At 45.0% G+C, this 16,709-nt stretch overlaps 1 protein-coding gene across 2 annotated transcripts in view; it reads right to left on the bottom strand.

The window, feature by feature from the left end:
* The window catches only part of ALK (ALK receptor tyrosine kinase), an 805,341-nt gene that overhangs the window by 93,031 nt on the left and 695,601 nt on the right, over positions 1-16,709 (bottom strand). For both annotated transcript variants that reach the window (XM_085019699.1, XM_085019698.1), the window contains one exon: positions 3,861-4,030. In XM_085019699.1, coding sequence (XP_084875825.1) covers positions 3,861-4,030 — 170 coding nt within the window. The remainder of the gene's footprint in view (positions 1-3,860; positions 4,031-16,709) is intronic.

The following is a 16,709-nucleotide window of genomic DNA, read 5'->3' as shown; positions in this document are numbered from 1 at the left end:
ATGTTCGATGGATTCCAAAAGTGAAATTCTCAGTTACTTCAGCTGGAATTTGAAAATATATGCAATTTCTCTCAGTACTTCATTCTGTCCACATGCATTTATTGGGCATACTACATGCCACGGATCCTGCCTTGTTGGAGTGTATATTCAGATATTAAAAAACAGCAAGGAGTGACAAGTTATAATAGGGGTGTTCAAGAACCTTGAGAATGTATTTTAGGCATACTATACAGTCTAGGGGTCTGGGGGGCATTTTAAAAAAGTTAAGGGCAATGAAAAGTAGAAGAATGCTGCAAGTAGAGAGAATGGCAGGTACAAAAGCCTGAAAGAACCATGGTGCAGCTGAGTTGAAAGAAGTTCAGTGAGGTTACCGGGTAAAGTAATAGAAGAATAGCATAAAAAGGGACTGGTGAGGTTATGGTTGGACAGATCACACGTGGGCCTAAGTGAAGGTCTTTTTAAAGGAGACTGAAAGGCATTCTAAAATCCACAGAAACCTTGGGAGGATTTTAAAAAATGGGAAATGATTAGATTCACATTTCAAAAAGTTTATTCCAGCTTCCTTGTGTAGACTGGATGGGGTGGGGATAAACCAAAAATGGCGGCAAGGAGGCAAGACAGGTGGGCACCGCCATATCTTGGCAGAGGTGAGTTTCGTGAAATGCCCAGGGACTATGACCAGTGTCTAGAGCCTATGTGCTCATTAGGGCTAAGCTGTAAGCCCCAATAAAGTTGTGTGGAGGCTGAGGAACCTGGGAGCAGAGGTGATTTGGGACAGTGTAGGGAATGAAGTTCTTGCCTCTTCAAAGCGCAGGGTTGGGGAGCTGTCCAGGAGGCAGGTGCTGAATAGCTGAAGCCAGGACCTGCCTAATGACACTTCATGGGATACGGGCAGATGGTAAGATGCTAACACCTACTGCAGGGTCGGGAGGAAGGGAACTGATCTTTGTCTTTTATCCACTTTCTCTTCTCTTTCCTTTATTTATATCCTTCCTCTACCTTCTTTGACTTCTCATTTTCATTTTTTGGCAATCTGGGTGGCTAAAGCTTACTTTCCTTGAAAGAGGAAAGAATGTACTTCCTCTTATAGGAAGTCTGCAGAGCACTGATGACCATGAATTCGTAAGAACCCTCACCCCCGTCTTAGGGTTGTGTGGCTGGCTATTATTGCTAAATTGACCATCTTAACCTCTTCTGAGGCACTAGGTAGGGAGGTATCATTATTATATTATAATAATAATTATTAGTTATTACTAAGCATTTACTGTGAGCCAAGCAGTTCACCAAGCACTTTACTTCCCCAAGGGTAAGAGGCAGATTTTATTATCTCTGTTTAATAGAATATGGCTTGACTTGGAAGGCCAATGATTGTGATATGTGCCATTTATTTAATGAATTATCTGAGGCCACAAAACTAAGGTGTGGTCATAGAGTACATGGGAAATAAAATTCATTGATATGTACTATATTAGATGTTTTTGACAATCATTTTATTTAGTTTCATAATAAGACTGTGAAGTTGTACTGATACTATACTCACTTTGCAGGCCCATAGAGGTCCAGTGATTGGCTACTGAGCAACCAGTAAGTGGCTGAGCCAGTTTTTAAACTTGGAACTCTCTGACTCTAAAGCCTCTGCTCTGTCATCCACAGTTCTTCTTTAGTTTTATGGGGTAGTCGCACTTCCAGTCTAGTTTTAGCAAGTGAAAACGGCTCTGCCTCATTCTCCTGCAGTTCCATTTGCCTCTGGGTCTTGATGACTGCATGTCATCTCTAGCTCCAGGGTGGGGAGTGCAGCAGCCCACATCAGAGCATGTCAGGGGTGTGCAGGCTCCCAGTAAACGCGGCCACTAGTGTAACTGCACGCTTATTAGGTCAGGAGGCATCACCCAATCGGGCTGGCCTTTATCTGAATCCCCACTGAAGAGTTTGGTCTCAGTATCAATACTGAAAATGTCAGTCTGGTAAACAGCCTTTAACAGGAAGGAGGGAGGCTGAGAGCAGTCTCCTTCAGACAAAACTTTAGTGGATGGGAGTGGACAGAGTCAACATCTTACTTGCCTTAAATCCTCTGGAGGGGCTAGGAAAGAGAGAGGACTTGCTGGATTGAAGAGAAAAAAACCCTTTTGATTCATCTGAATTAATTTAGCATCTCCCAGGAGGGAGGACTCTGGCTTTACTCTGCTGTTCTCCATCCCCTGCACACAGCCCCCTCAATCCCGAAGGACACAAGACTAGTCTATGGTGAGAGCGCCCACACTGCCCCTTCCTCCACTTTAATTAAATCCATTTGTCCTGGGGGCAGCACTGAGCCAGGGGATGTTGACGTGCTCTGATATTTAACCCACACACATCTGAAGGATGGGAAGCTGGGGCTCAGAGGACGATGGTGTTATGAGCACAGCTCGAGTTATGAGTTCTTGGAAATAGACTCTGAAGGCTGGGAGAAGAATTTGCAACCCAGCTTTGTTTTTACAAAGCTGTGTGCTAGCTGGCATCACTTTCCACTTTGTCTTAGCTCTTTGCCCTCATTTTTTGAAGGATCTACCAGAACAGCAATCTGCATGTGTTTTGGGAGACAAATGCAGAGGCTGCTCTGGATTGCAGGATTTGACATTGAGGCTTTTCCCCTCCAGATCCATTTATCTGTCCCATTTATAGAAGTTATTCTCACCCCTCAAACACACACCCACTTTTTGATCCGAAACAGATCAGCACCAACTGTCGATGGTTTGGTGTGACACGGCTGAGCATCACATGGACAGCTGTGCTGGTCAGGCACTGCTTGCTCCAGGCCGACTGCAGGTGGCAGACTGGTGCCATCCAGGGGAGATAAGTGGCAGCTGAGCAGGGCATTTACTGCTCCATTTCAGAGCCACATGGAGTTAACCATCTTCTAGTCTAATCTTTTCCGTTTAAAAAGGAGGAAACTGAGGCCCAGAGAAGTTCAAGTTTACAAAGATCATTAGTCTTAGACTCTAACTAGAACCAGGGCCTCTTGTAGAATCGCTGCTCTGTTTACTGAAGAATTTCTCATCCATCTGCCTCAGGGACCAGACTGCCCAGGATGATGGATTTTGATTGGCCGGAGCGCCAGTCCCCACTCCTGCTAACTTGCCTGGTGCTTCACCTCTTTGGTGCTTGGCAGATGAGAACCTCGTAAAAGGGCAGGCACGGGGGACCAGAAGGCCTATCCTAACTATGTCACAGCTTTGTCGTTGTTAGAAAGGAAGAAACAGAGTGTCAAATGGGAAAGTAAGGCAAATCCATTAGTTAAGAGAAAATGCCATACATATATGGCATTTCTCTCTCTCTCTCTCTCTCTCTCTCTATATATATATATATATATATATAAAGGATGTTTTATATATATATATATATATAAAGGATGTTTTATATATATATATAAAGGATGTTTATATATATATAAAAAGGATGTTATATATATATATAAAGGATGTTATATATATATATATAAAGGATGTTTATATATCTATATAAAGGATGTATATATATATATATATATCTATATAAAGGATGTTACTATTTGAAGGTCTTATGAGTTGTTCGAGTTTACTTTTTCCTACAGAAACTGGAGGCAGCCCATCAGGCCCTGCCAGAGGTGTAAGAGATGAGTGCTCATTAGCACAGAAATCCCTTAGCACAGAAATCACTTGGAGAAACTCGGTGCTTCCTGTAAGTTGGCACAAAGTGTGTGTGTGTGTGTGTGTGTAGGCACGTGGATATGCACATCTGGATGTGTGTCTTGGGTAGAAGGAGTGGGGGTGGGGGAGACAGGGCCCTCTTCCGCCCTTTGGCTGAGAGAGGGAAAGGGACTCCGGGAATGCGTAGAGGCCCACCTGTCGGCCACATCGAGGAGAGGGAGCACCGTCCACTGCCACAGGTTCAAGCCTTCGATGGTGGCGACCTGCCAGATCATTCTGCTTTGCTCCTTCCCGGTTTTGTTCTCCACCAGCACCAGGGAGACGTTTCCCTGCAACACTCCACGGATGAGCCAGGACATTCGGAGCTGCGAGGGGGAGAAGAGCCAGAAGGACGAGGGGTTAATGTGGAAAGGAAACAGTAGGTCCCCTTCCTGGAATCCTCAAGGGTTTTGCTGGAGACTCAGCCGAGGTCTGACCTGCGAGGAGAGCTGCCTACCCGTAGCTCGAACTCACTCACTATCTCCCAAAGTGGTTTTTACCAAGGTTTAAGGAGCTGGGAGGAGAAACTGATGGGCAATCTTAAAACTTTGTTCAAGTTGATGTTATCATCCTAAACGTCACAAGATTCTGCCTCTGAGGGGATATCAAGATAAATGGGGTATGGAGTGAACTTCCTAAAGAGGACCCAAAGATTTTTTTCATTTATTTATTTTATTTTTAATCTTTATTTATTTTTGTCTTTTTAGGGCCGCACCCATGGCATATGAAATTTCCCAGGCTAGGGGTTGAATAGGAGCTGCAGATGCCAGCCTGTGCCACAGGCACAGCAACTCGGGATCTGAGCTGTGTCTGCAACCTCCACTACAGCTCATCGAAACTTGGGATCCTAACCCACTGAGCGAGGCCAGGGATCGAACCCCTGTCCTCGTGGACACTAGTCAGGTTCTTTAACCACTGAGCCATGATGGGAACTCCGACCCAAAGATTCTTGACTGGTTCCAATTCACTTTGTGACCTTATGCAAGTGATTTTATGATTCAATTTCTTTTAGTGATTTAGGTATTTTTATTCCTTCCCCAAAGACTAATAACATTATTTGAACGGTATGGGTGTTAGCCAACCTGAGACCCTATGACTTGATTCCTGTGGCTGCAAAAATGAGACAAAAATCTACATATTGAGATCTTTTAATATGCTATCTTTCAGAATGAAGGTGTACACATTGCCAAAAGCAAGACACAATTATGTTTTCACTGGATTTTTATTAAAGGTTTCTATGGCATTGTACTCTAAAATATATGAGAGGGAAGTGTAACTAATATAGCTCAGAAAGTTTAAGTACAGTCACGACCAGAAGCAGTATATACTATGAACAAGGTCTCTTGTCCTTGTGTTTAAAATAATAGAGGTGGTATGTTTGCTAAAAACAATCTATAAACAACATTTAAAACTTAGGACAACTATAGCATATCATTGCCCTAAACATTCCTGTTCAGATCCTGTAATAAAAACAGCTATTGTAGAAAGGAAGGTTAAAATATCTGCTATGGCAGGCTGGAGTTTTTATCAGCTATGTTGCCTTCTTTTCTGGGATTTTCCTTTGAAGACATGCTTTTCTGTAAATCACTGCTCCTTTTCTTCCAGGCTGTGAGTTCACATCTGCCTCAAAATTTGATCAGAGAGGTTACGGACCATGAGGCACTAAAGCAGAAGACTTCCCACTCTGTTGACAACCCATCACGAACAAGGCCAACCCTGGCTCTGGGGTGCCTACGTGCTGGTCTGCTTCTGAGAGCCTGAGCCTGGTAAGCCTGGTCTATGACTATAACCTCCATTTTACCTTTCCCATTTCACCAAGTCTGGTGTAGCAAATATTTGTCTCCATTGCACATCCTAAGATAATATCACAAATCTGTTTTTTTTTTTTTTTTTTTTCTGGCCCCATTTGGCTTTCTTGTGCAATCTGGATGCTGCAAGTGGAACTTTTAATCCTACTCTTGCTAACCCAGCCCTCTCAGCCCTCCTCAGCTTGTTGCACTGCAGCACCCAGCTTGGGTGGTGCTTGCCGCATGCTTTTCCCCTTGTGATCCTTGGCCACAGAGTATTGCTGATTTGGACTTCTCTGAAATCAGACTTTTTTTGGTCTTTTTTGTCTTTTTAGTGCCGCACCCATGGCATATGGAAGTTCCCAGGCTAGGGATGGAATTGGAGCTGCAGCTGCCAGCCTACACTGCTGCCACAGCAATGCAGAATCCAAGCTGCATCTGCGACCTACACCACAGCCCATGGCAACGCCGCATCCCAAACCCACTGAGCAAGGCCAGGGATGGATCCTGCATCTTCATGGATCCTAGTCTGGTTTATCAACTGCTGACCCATGATGGGAACTCCCTGAAATCAGACTCTGGAGCCTCAATGCCCTGGATGGCTGGTGGTACTTATTCATCCACTGTTGGTTTCCTAACACATGTTACACAATGGGTGTTCTAAAGTCTTCCTCAAACACTGATGCTGTCACCTCCTGGTCCATTACTTTGATTCCTACTTTTCTGATAAAGATTGACTATTTCAGGTGCAACCCCCCTTGATCTCTCCCCTCCCAAAATATCTATTTATCCACCGTCTCTCTTCTCTTCCTATCTTAGAGGAAGATGTACCTTTCTTCTATGTTAACCCCTTCTCTTTTCACCTCTCCACTCCCATCCTTGCTCTCTCAATAACAGCTTTTCCTTTCTCCAGCACCTTCAGCGTCTCTACCCTCTGACTCCTCTGTCTACAAACAAAATCAGATTTCACCCCTCCTGGAAAAATATTCCTTTTCTTTTTCTGGCCACACCCATGGCATATGGGAGTCCTTAGGCCAGGGGGATCTCGCACTATAGCAGTGGCCTGAGCCACTGCAGTGACAATGCTGGATCCTTAACCTGCTGCATCACAAGGGAGCTTTCCTGGAAAAATATTCTTTATTTGACCCTGCCAGCTCCTCTGGCTTGCAACCTATTTCTGTACCTTCACTCAGATGTTAGCATCTTGGATAACTGGCACATAACTGCTGCTTCTATTTTCTTGTCACCCATCCTCTCTTTGAATTCTTTCAACCTGGCTTTTATCCCTGTTACTCTAAAGTAACATTCACCATGTCCTTTATAACTTACTTTTTGTACTCTTTCCAGAGCCCCCAAAAGTGCCTCTCCCTCTCCATTCTTTCTCCCTTCTAAATTATTTTGAATATCTGTCACATTTTCCTGTTTCTCACTGCCATCTGTGACTCTTCAGTGGTTTCTCACTCCCTATCAATTAATATCAAGCCAGTCACATTCGTCTATAATTTGGGCACATCAACTTTCCAGCTACTCAGTGGATGTTTATCGAGTACTTCTGCTGAGCCACATGTATCCTCCAGCCTAGGATGACCTCAGAGCTCCAGAGTCTGAGAGATCTGAGTTCAAAACTTGTCCCTGCCACTTGACTAAATTTGAAGCTCAATCCTCTATCTTCTAAGATGGGAGGAGTTTCATCTGGTTGTAAGGCAGACAACAGGGACAATTAAATGAAAAATAAACAATGGAACAAAATATTAGAGAATTTTGGCTGAAGCACTGAACCAATAGATATGACATTTCTGTGGGAAGAAGCCTGACAGCACAACATGATGCAGGGCTTTCACGAGAGGTAGGCAGAAACCGGGCATGCAATTCTTAATCCCTCAACCACACTTTGGATGTAAAAAACGTTGGTGGTTGATTATTAGTTTTTGGTGCTTTTAGTGTGTCATGGGTTCCCTCTTCACCTCAACTCAAGAGAGTATCTACTGGTCGAGAGTGAGCAGCTAGAAAAGCATGTTTTTGGGCATTTATTTTTTCCCCCACTGAGTGCTGGGCAAGATGCTGTATCCAGGCAGATGCTGTCCTTTCTCAGGATACAAGCAGTGCAGAACTGATAGTCTTTCACTTAATCTACTTCTCAACTGTACTTATCCCCAGGGATTCCAGATTCTGCCTCTAAGGCTGATGTCATTGGTGTTACCTGGAAACTCATTAGAGATGCAGGGTCTCTAGCCCGACCCCAGACCTAGTGCATCAGAATTTGCCGAGAAGCATGGAACTAGATCAGTCTCTGGGGCCCTGCCCCTGTGCTCCTAGGACTCATCTCACTTCCTTCCCAGAACATACCAGAAGCAAGTGCCCTTTGTATCAACATCCATTCCCTGATGGCTTCTCAGATTATCTTGGTCTCCTTGCCTGTTGACAATGGAATAACTCAGACTTTGTGCTCCAAGGCCAAAGAAAATTAACAGTATGACTTTAAGCCAACAATTTCCCCCTTCTGAACCTCTATTTTCTTACAGAAAAATTTATGATAATAACCATACCCTCCCTGCTGGCCTTAAAAGGTGATTATAAAGATTAAGTGAGATAAAGAACCTGAAAGTAGAGCTTACATATTGTGAATGAAATGGTTAAACCTGTAGTTTTCAACCTGCACTGCAGATTAGAATCACCTGGGGAGCTTTCAGGACTCCCCACGTCTGAGTTCCACCCCAGAGATTCTGATTTAATTAGCCTTGGGTAGATCCTGGGCATTGGCAATTTTTCAGAGCTCTCCAGGTGATTCTAAAGTGCAGCCTAGGCTGAGACCACTGGGGAGATGGGGCTACTTAGCGCAGGAAGCAGCCTGGTCTTCTCAGTGAGGGGTCCATTTTCATCTTTGACTTTGAGTAAGAGGCAATTCTTTAATAGCTAAAAAATGGCTTATGATGTACCCATCATCACCAAGGTATAGGAGTGTTTTTTTCTTCCAGGGAGGGCGGACACAGCCTCAGCAGAGGTCTTTACATGGCTGCCACATCACCTCCAGGCAAAGACTGAGAATGACCTTGAGAGTGAGAGATCTGTGGGCTGAGGGTGAGCAGGGATAATCTGAGGATGCAAACGGGACCAGAACTATCATCTTGGACTACAAGGTAAGGTCCTTACCAATTTCTTAAATAGAAGAACTGGATGACAGATGTCATTTCCTACAGAGTATCCCTTATTAATTACTTTTTTTTTCTTTTTTGGCTGTACCTGTGGCATATGGACGTTCCTGGGCTAGGGGTCAAATTGGAGCTGCAGCTGTGGCGTATGCCACAGCCAAAGCAACGTCGGATCCAAGTCGCATCCAAGACCTATGCCACAGCTTATGGCAACGTGGGATCCTTAACCCACTGAGTGAGGTCAGGGATAAAACCTGCATCCACAGAGACAATATCAGGTCCTTAATCCACTGAGCCACAATGGAAATTCCCCCATTAATTACTTGTATCTAAGTGTAGAGAGCACTATATGTGGTTTCCAGAACAAACTGAAGGCTCGAGTCCTTTTAAAATTCTCCCATTTTCCTTAAACAATCCTAGATTAAGTAACACTTTTGATATTGTTATATGTCATACCAGGTGGACTTGGTTTGACCCTGACAGTCAAGGTTCAGGTACCCAGAGGAGGCAAAAAACACTCTTGGAATTTTATCTTAATAAGACCAATTTCTGGAGTTCCCATCATGGCTCAGTGGTTAACGAATCTGACTAGGAACCATGATGTTGTGGGTTCGATCCCTGGCCTCGCTCAGTGAGTCAAGGATCCGGCATTGCTGTGAGTTGTGGTGTAGGCCAGTGGCTACAGCTCTGATTAGACCCCTAGCCTGGGAACCTCCATATGCCGAGGGTGCGGCCCTAGAAAAGACGGAAAAAAAAAAAAAAAGATTAGTTTCTCTCTGTGTGGTCTACAGGATAAAGTACTTTATTAATTGATTTTTTTTTATTGACTATTAGAGACTAGGCACTCATAATATGCTGTCTCACTTTATACTCACAACATCTCTTCCTGTAGGTATTATCATACCCATTTTTCAGACGTGGAATCTAAGGCTTAGAGAGGTTAAGTCATGCATGGTCACTAAGCCCATATGCTGCAGACCTGGATTCCCTATTAAGTTCTATGTTCTTTCTATCATATCTATGGTGTTATATACGTGTACCATATTATGGTAACACTTAAATCTTTTGGGTGTGTATTGTGAAGGTTTTCTAGATACTTTTTTTTTTTTGGTCTTTTCAGGGCCGCACCTGCCGCATATGGAAGGTCCCAGGCTAGGAGTCAAATCGGAGCTGTGGCCACCGGCCTATGCCACAGCCACAGCAATGCAGGATTTGACCTGTGTTTGTGACCCACAGCACAGCTATGTCAACGCCAGATCCTTAACCCACTGAGCAAGGCCAGGGATCGAACCCACGTCCTCATGGATACTAGTGGAGTTCATTACTGGTGAGCCACGACAGGAACTCCTGTTTTCTAGATTCTTGTTGCTCAAAGTGTGGTCTGTAGACCAGGAGTGTTGGTGTGACCCGGGAATTTGTTAGAAATGCAAGGTCTTGGACTCTAGACCTTTTCTTATCATAGAAATATCTTCATATTGGAGGAATTAGGGAGATCGTAGATTCTAAACCGTTTATAAGCTTTGTTTCTGCTTCTGCCAGACAATGGTTACAAATGTATGTGTGTATCTCAAATGTATTCACACAAATACGGGAAATCTTATGCAAATCCTACATATTATTATATGGGAAGTAACACTTGTCAGAACTCGTAATGATAAAATTTCCCATCCTTTCTAGACCCGTCCTAGTATATATAGGTTATGAGACAGCTTCTGACTAATAAACTCTTTTACATGCAGACAGCAAATGAGACAAGTGAAAAGAGACAACGCCAGGAGCACGCCACCAGCAATTAAACCTTCTGGCTCCAGCTGGCCCTTTCTGGGCCTTTTTTTCCTCCCTCTCGGTGGGGCCTGATAGACTTTCCAATTATGTGCTACCAGTGTTTATCATTTTATTAATTAAAGTTCTGTATGTAAAGCAGGAGCAGCCTTGTGGCTAGGCCTAATGCTATTATTTCTCTCATGGCCCTTTCCTCCTCCAGAGGTAATTACTGCAATTTTATGTCTAGAATATACCCCGTGTTTGCTGTGCATACCTCATGGCAACTGCACAAGATTCGCTTGAACCTAATAAAAAAAAAAATCAGCATGCAAGTTGCACAAAAGAGACTCAATGGTATCAAATAATGCCCATTAGCATGCAGCACCCCCAAATGTAGGGAATGCTGTGAAGAGGAGGTGCTATGTTTCTCTGAATTTTTGAAGGGCTGGGTGTGTTCCAGCAGTAGAGACAAAATCAAGAATGGATGCTCCAGTGTGTATTTCACTTCAACAGGAGAAAACACTTTTGTAACAGACAGATGCTCAAAGATGAACTTGTTTATGGGGATGGGCTGGGTACGTCCCCGATATTCCCCATCCTGCGTGTGGCGGGCGAATGGATGGCCAGGATTGGGAATACTGTCAGGGACAGCCCAGCTCTGAATGGAGGTTAAGACTTCCTTCCAGTATAAAAGGCCACAGGGCTGTAATTCTGGGTGTGAGTTTAAAATTTTAAGAGGTCCTTGGTTTCAATGTGGTCTTATTAATTTTAACTGAGAGCACTGATTCACTGCAAAACCAGGGAGTTGTGCACCATCTTCCAATTCACCTGGAAAAAAATAAACACCAACTCTCCAGGTATAAATAGCCTAATGAACGATCAACCCAACTCAGCAAGAAGCGGGCCAGATGCAGATTTCTGACAACAAGCAAATAAAATACTCTGGGAAATACTTGCCATTATGGAGGCTTAAGAAATGCTGGCCATGTGGGAGACGTAAAAGACTGAGATCCTTTCTGAAAACAGCACCCCATGTCCCCTTTCGGAGGGATCACATTCAAGGCAGAGAATACCTCGCTAGGGACATCCACAGGCCCCTTTTGTAAAAACATAGCCAGAAAAGCAATGAAGGTTATATACAAAATTAATAACCATGGGCTCCCTGGCTGGCGAAGTTACGGAGTCACGCATATTTTTTTTCCTTCTTTAGTCTTCTCTTTCTTTTCTAATTTTTTTTTTACAATGAGCATTGAAGATTTTTGATAACTAGAACCAACAACCTTAGGGTAAAGTATATTTATAAAGAACAATACTGATCTAGGAAAGTATCTTAAGTGAAGCTAGAAGATACACAATGCTTATATGGTATGATATCTAATGTGTACAAACCTTTTATACATCCCTCTGCTAAAATCTGCATCTATCTGTCTGGACAGGAGTGTATAAACACGGTTAACAGCGGCTATATTTGGAGGGTATGATTGGGCAATTTCAATTTTCTTCTTTATATTTTCCTAATGTTCTATAATGAACATAGAGCACTTCTGTAATCAGAAAAAACAATAAACACTATATTAAAAGAAGGCATCGAGGGAGGATTCCAGCACCACTGGAGAGTGGGAGAAGAGTGTGCTGTCCCTTCACTGCCATGGGCAAGATCAGGGTGTCTTGTCTGAATTGTGGGCTTTGCGAGGAAGAAAGACCAAGGGAAGGTGGGAGCTTCTGGGGAGGGAGGCGGGGTCGTGGGGTGGCTTCGGAATTAGAAAGAACGTATCTGTCTTTATTTATGACATGTATCTCAGGTCTTTTTACAGGTTTTCATCTGTGAAATGGGGTCACTCACACTCTCCTTATAGAGTTACTGGGAGACTTTACTAAGATGTGAGCCCAGCTCACCAATACGTGTATCAATGTTAGTTCCTTCCTCCTGTACTGGCAGAATCAGGCAGGGAACAACATGTTAGAGAGAAACTGCTCATAAAAAGCAGACCAGGACAGGATGAAGGATGCTGTATTAAACATTTCAGTCCAGTGTTTCATCTTCCAGCTTCCCTAGAGAATGGTTGTGCCAGTTTTGTGGGAAGAAAATGATATTTTGAGTTATGTTGTAAGCAGGTGATCTTGGGCAAACAACCTCCTCTGTGCCTTAGTTTCTCCGTGGTGATGGGGATGATGCTGAGAAATAGCTTTGTAATTCTTTGGTTGGGAACAGGACTGACTCATGAAATGAAATTCCTGCAACCTTCATGAACAGCCATCAGAAAGAGAACGGACTCCAGGCACGTGAGTATCTGCAGGACCCCTAACCACGGGTAGTACTTATTCCCTGAGAGCGGGGGTGCGGGGGTGGGGTGGGGTGGGGAGTGTGCTTTCAACAGGCAGTTCCCCCTGCATATGGACCGCATGAATGTGCTATAATGGCCACCACTAGTGGGAGCCACAAGGATACGTGATTAACAGGGTAGATTTGGAAAGGGACCCAAATCTCTGCCAAGTGCCCAGGACAATTTTATTCACATCCGTGAGCCCTGACAGTAATTCTTCTATGCCTCCATTTCATCATGTAATGGCTGAGGTATTAATTTTGAATGGCTCAAAGGTATTAAATTAATTATGTCCAACTGTAATTACAATGGCTGTTGATTACTTTAGCCCATTAGCATGTGTTCTGGCAGCATCAGCCGCATCGCAGTAAGTGGTGACAGAATGCTAGGTTCCAGTGGCTTCCCAGCTCTAGGTACTGAGGTAAGAATTATTTTGGCTCCAAATCTCAGCAGGGCCATATTTGTTGGGTCCTTGAGAATCCAAGGAGTCTCCTTGTTTGCTCGTATTCTGGACCACAGTTATGCTCACAAATGAGAGGCTGCACAATCAATTAATTAATTATGATGAAGCGGGTTTACTGGGCTAATGCTAGGCATTGTGCTCCCAAGCTCCTACAGGTTGCTGACTGACCCAGAGGAGAGAAATAAGAACAGATCACGTCTGAATTTACATCAGCAGCGACTTCTTCATGCCTGCACAAAGCAAGAAGAGGGATCATGATGATTGCTGCCATTCATAAAATATTGTAGTGATTACAAAGAGTTTTTGCATTTTCATCTGATCCTCACAGCAAGTCACACAACCATTTTTATCCATAATTAGGGAGACTGACTGACTTGCGCTCTTACGGCTCATTACGTGGCAGTGCTGGGATTCAAACTCAGGTGACCTAAGTCTGGTGACCTTAGAGTATTTGGTGGTTTGGTTCTGGAGTTGGACAGACCTGTTTTGAATCCTGGCTCTGCCTCTTACTAGCAAGGGCGATTAGCAAATTACTTAAGCTTCAGAAGCCCCAGGTTCTGCATGAGTAACTTCGGGTAACAAGTCCTCATAAATCTGTTTTGGTAAAGAGATGACGTAAGTGAAATGCTTAGCACATTGCCAGCCACACAGGAGGGGATCGCTACTTAAGAAATAGAGTAATCCCCTTATCCGCAGTTTCACTCTCTGTTGACCTTCAGCTACCCAAGGTCAATTGCCCTCCAAAAATATTAAATGGAAAATTCCAGATATAAACAATTCATAAGTTTTAAATTCTGGACTGTCCTGAGTAGCGGAACGAAATGCTGAAATCTCACGCTGACCACTGTGTCTTGCCTGGGACACGAACCATCCCTTTGCCCAGCGTGTCACTCTATGTGTACTGCTTGCCAGCAGGTATAGGAAAAAACATAGCATATGTGGGGTTCGGTACTATCTGTGTCTTCGGGCACTAGCTGGGGCTCTTGGAACGTATCCCCATCAATAATGGGGGGCACTGTACTCCTTTAGTTACTTTACAGTTATGAAAGGTCTCTGCTGAGCTGCACACTAAGGGAAGGTTTCTTTCTTTTAGGAGTATAAAGATTTAGGGTGTTTGAGGGCTCAGTGAGATCCTGCTGTGTAGCCCTGGGAACTATGTCTAGTCACTTATGATGGAGCATGATAATGTGCGAAAATAGAATGTGTACATGTATGTGTAACTGGGTAACCATGCTGTACAGTAGAAAAAAAAATTGTATTGGGAAAAAAGTATTAAAAAAAAAAGAAATATGGTTATAGCTAAAAAAAGAAAGGAAAAAAAAAAGAATTCTGGCTTGCTTTTTAATATAATCGAGCCAAGTAATTCATAAGGAACTTGGAGACCAGGACCTGTCATACTGAAAGTAAGTACTCTTTACTTTTCTGCTGAATAAACACTCTAAAGGGCTCCCAGACTCCTGCGGTCAGTGTTCCACACGGCTGCCCACAGGGTGGGGTGGAATGAGTACTTGCTGGCTCACCGCCTCAGTGAGGACCCTCGGTGCCCTCCCCTTCCTCAGCCTCCCGCCAGGCATCTTCATGCCCATCCAGCCCAGCCAAGTTCCATGCTGCCTTTCTGGTCCCGCCTAGGCAGCTGCCCCCTTCTCATCCTGTGGGTGCTGCCCCCCGACCAAATTCTCTAGATTCAGGATCCTTGGCTAGGGCAGGCTCCAGCCTTTGATCTTGGACTCAAGAGAAAAGTCAGATAATAATAGTTATAGCAGCAGTGGAAGAGCAGAAACCACACATTAAGCATCTCCTATGTGTCCAGATCCAGAGCAGGCACTTTTTCTCCCAACAGCCCTGAGAAGATACTGAAGCTGAGAAGAGTGAGGGGATCTGTACAAGGTCACACTGCTAAGGTCTGTGTGACTTCCCACCACACCACACGGCCTCGCTGAGGCTCCTGTTGTCCTGGCTGCGTGCGGCCGGCTGGATTCTTTTGGACACAGGAGATGTCAGGCTGTTGGGTCAGAGGGCAGGAGGGAGGCAGCAGCCTGGGGTCGCCATGCTGCTCTGACTTGCTTAAGATGTCAGCATGACCCCAGGGGAGCAAGAGGGGTGTTGGGATTTCTGCCAGGCCCACCATGGCATCCTGGGCAGAGATGGACAAACCAGCTGCCATGTAGCTAGCGTGGAGTTCTGTCCCGAGTTCTTCAAGAGTCTCCAAAGCAGGCAGAGACATGGTACAGAGATCAGAGGGTGTGAAAACAGCCCTGGCAAGTCTGGCGGGGTTTGCTCTTGATTTAGGCAAACACTGTTGCCTGGACCTGGCCAAAGATGAGCTAGACTAACTCGTGAGTTGGTGAACATTTTGTCACTGCAGTGGATGTCACAGCGTTAGATGACATGGGAGCTGAATATCCAGTCCTCAAATACTTGATAAAGGTGCTCAGGATCCTGGGAGGGGAGCCAGGGATGGTGCTACCCCAGAAGCCACCAAGCTTGGCACTGGGCCCTAACTATTTACAAAGAGGGTGTCTACGGCCACCTTGAAGTGTTTGTGCAGCAACACTTGGCCACACAAGGGCAGGGGCTGTGCTAGGTAGATCCTGGAAGAAACTGCTTGTTTTTCTACTGATCAGCACTCAGCTGAGACACTGGGGTGGGCGAGGAGGATGGGGGAATTGGAAGAGGGGAAGGGTGTAGTTTCCTTCTCCCGGGTGGGCACATGTTCTATGCAGAAGGCGGAATTTATCCAGGAGACGACAACTGTATTCAGGCTCAAGTGCACAAAGCCTCTGGGAATAGCTTCTCCTTCCTGATTGGCTAAAATAAGTGAGAGCACGTGGCGTTGAGGACAAGGTACACACAAGGCACAAATAATGTTTGAGTCCCGCAGGGCACTGGCAATGTCCCCTTGGGTGCTCAGGGATTCGAATCAGGGACTAGTTCTAGCCTGAGGAGAGACAAAGTGGGTAACGAGTCCCTACAAAATCGTTGGTATTAATTTCCTTCTGGCTTCCAGAGATGAGGGATCTATGGTGAGGCAGGGCGAGGGCTCTGGGTTAGGTGAGAGCCGCGCCAGTCCTCAGAGGGGCTTCTGAGGCCACACCCACTCCCTGCCAGGGCAGGACACTGTGACAGAAAGGGCACGAGGCTCGAGTTTGATCCTGATTTTGTAGGTACGGCTGTGCAGCTCTGGGTACACTTCCTTCCTGTCCTCCAGCCCCCGGGCAGCCCTGCACGCACCCCGGCCCAGATCACGGGCGGGGCAGCCCCTGCCACGTAGGATCTACTCCAGAAAGTGAGCTGCACAGAACATTCTTAGGCCTTTAGCCCCTGCCTTGAGGGTTTGGTGGGGCTGACAAAGGAAGAGGCCTTCAGGTTTGCTTCCGCCTCTACCTCAAGCCATCCTACCGTAATTATCATTATTCTTATTCTCCTTTTCTTGCCTTTTGAGGGGGATTTTGCCATTGAGTTTAATAACCTGTTAATACACAGGCGTCACCTCGTGCCTCTCTTCTTCCCATCTGGGC

Source organism: Sus scrofa, chromosome 3 (genome assembly GCF_054392235.1).
Source record: "Sus scrofa isolate SSC_HxYL_T2T_F1_AM1 chromosome 3, Sscrofa_HxYL_maternal_Yorkshire_Landrace_v2.0, whole genome shotgun sequence".
Lineage (NCBI taxonomy): Eukaryota > Metazoa > Chordata > Mammalia > Artiodactyla > Suidae > Sus > Sus scrofa.
Note: the sequence above shows the minus strand (reverse complement) of the source record. Positions and strands in the feature narration are given on the sequence as shown.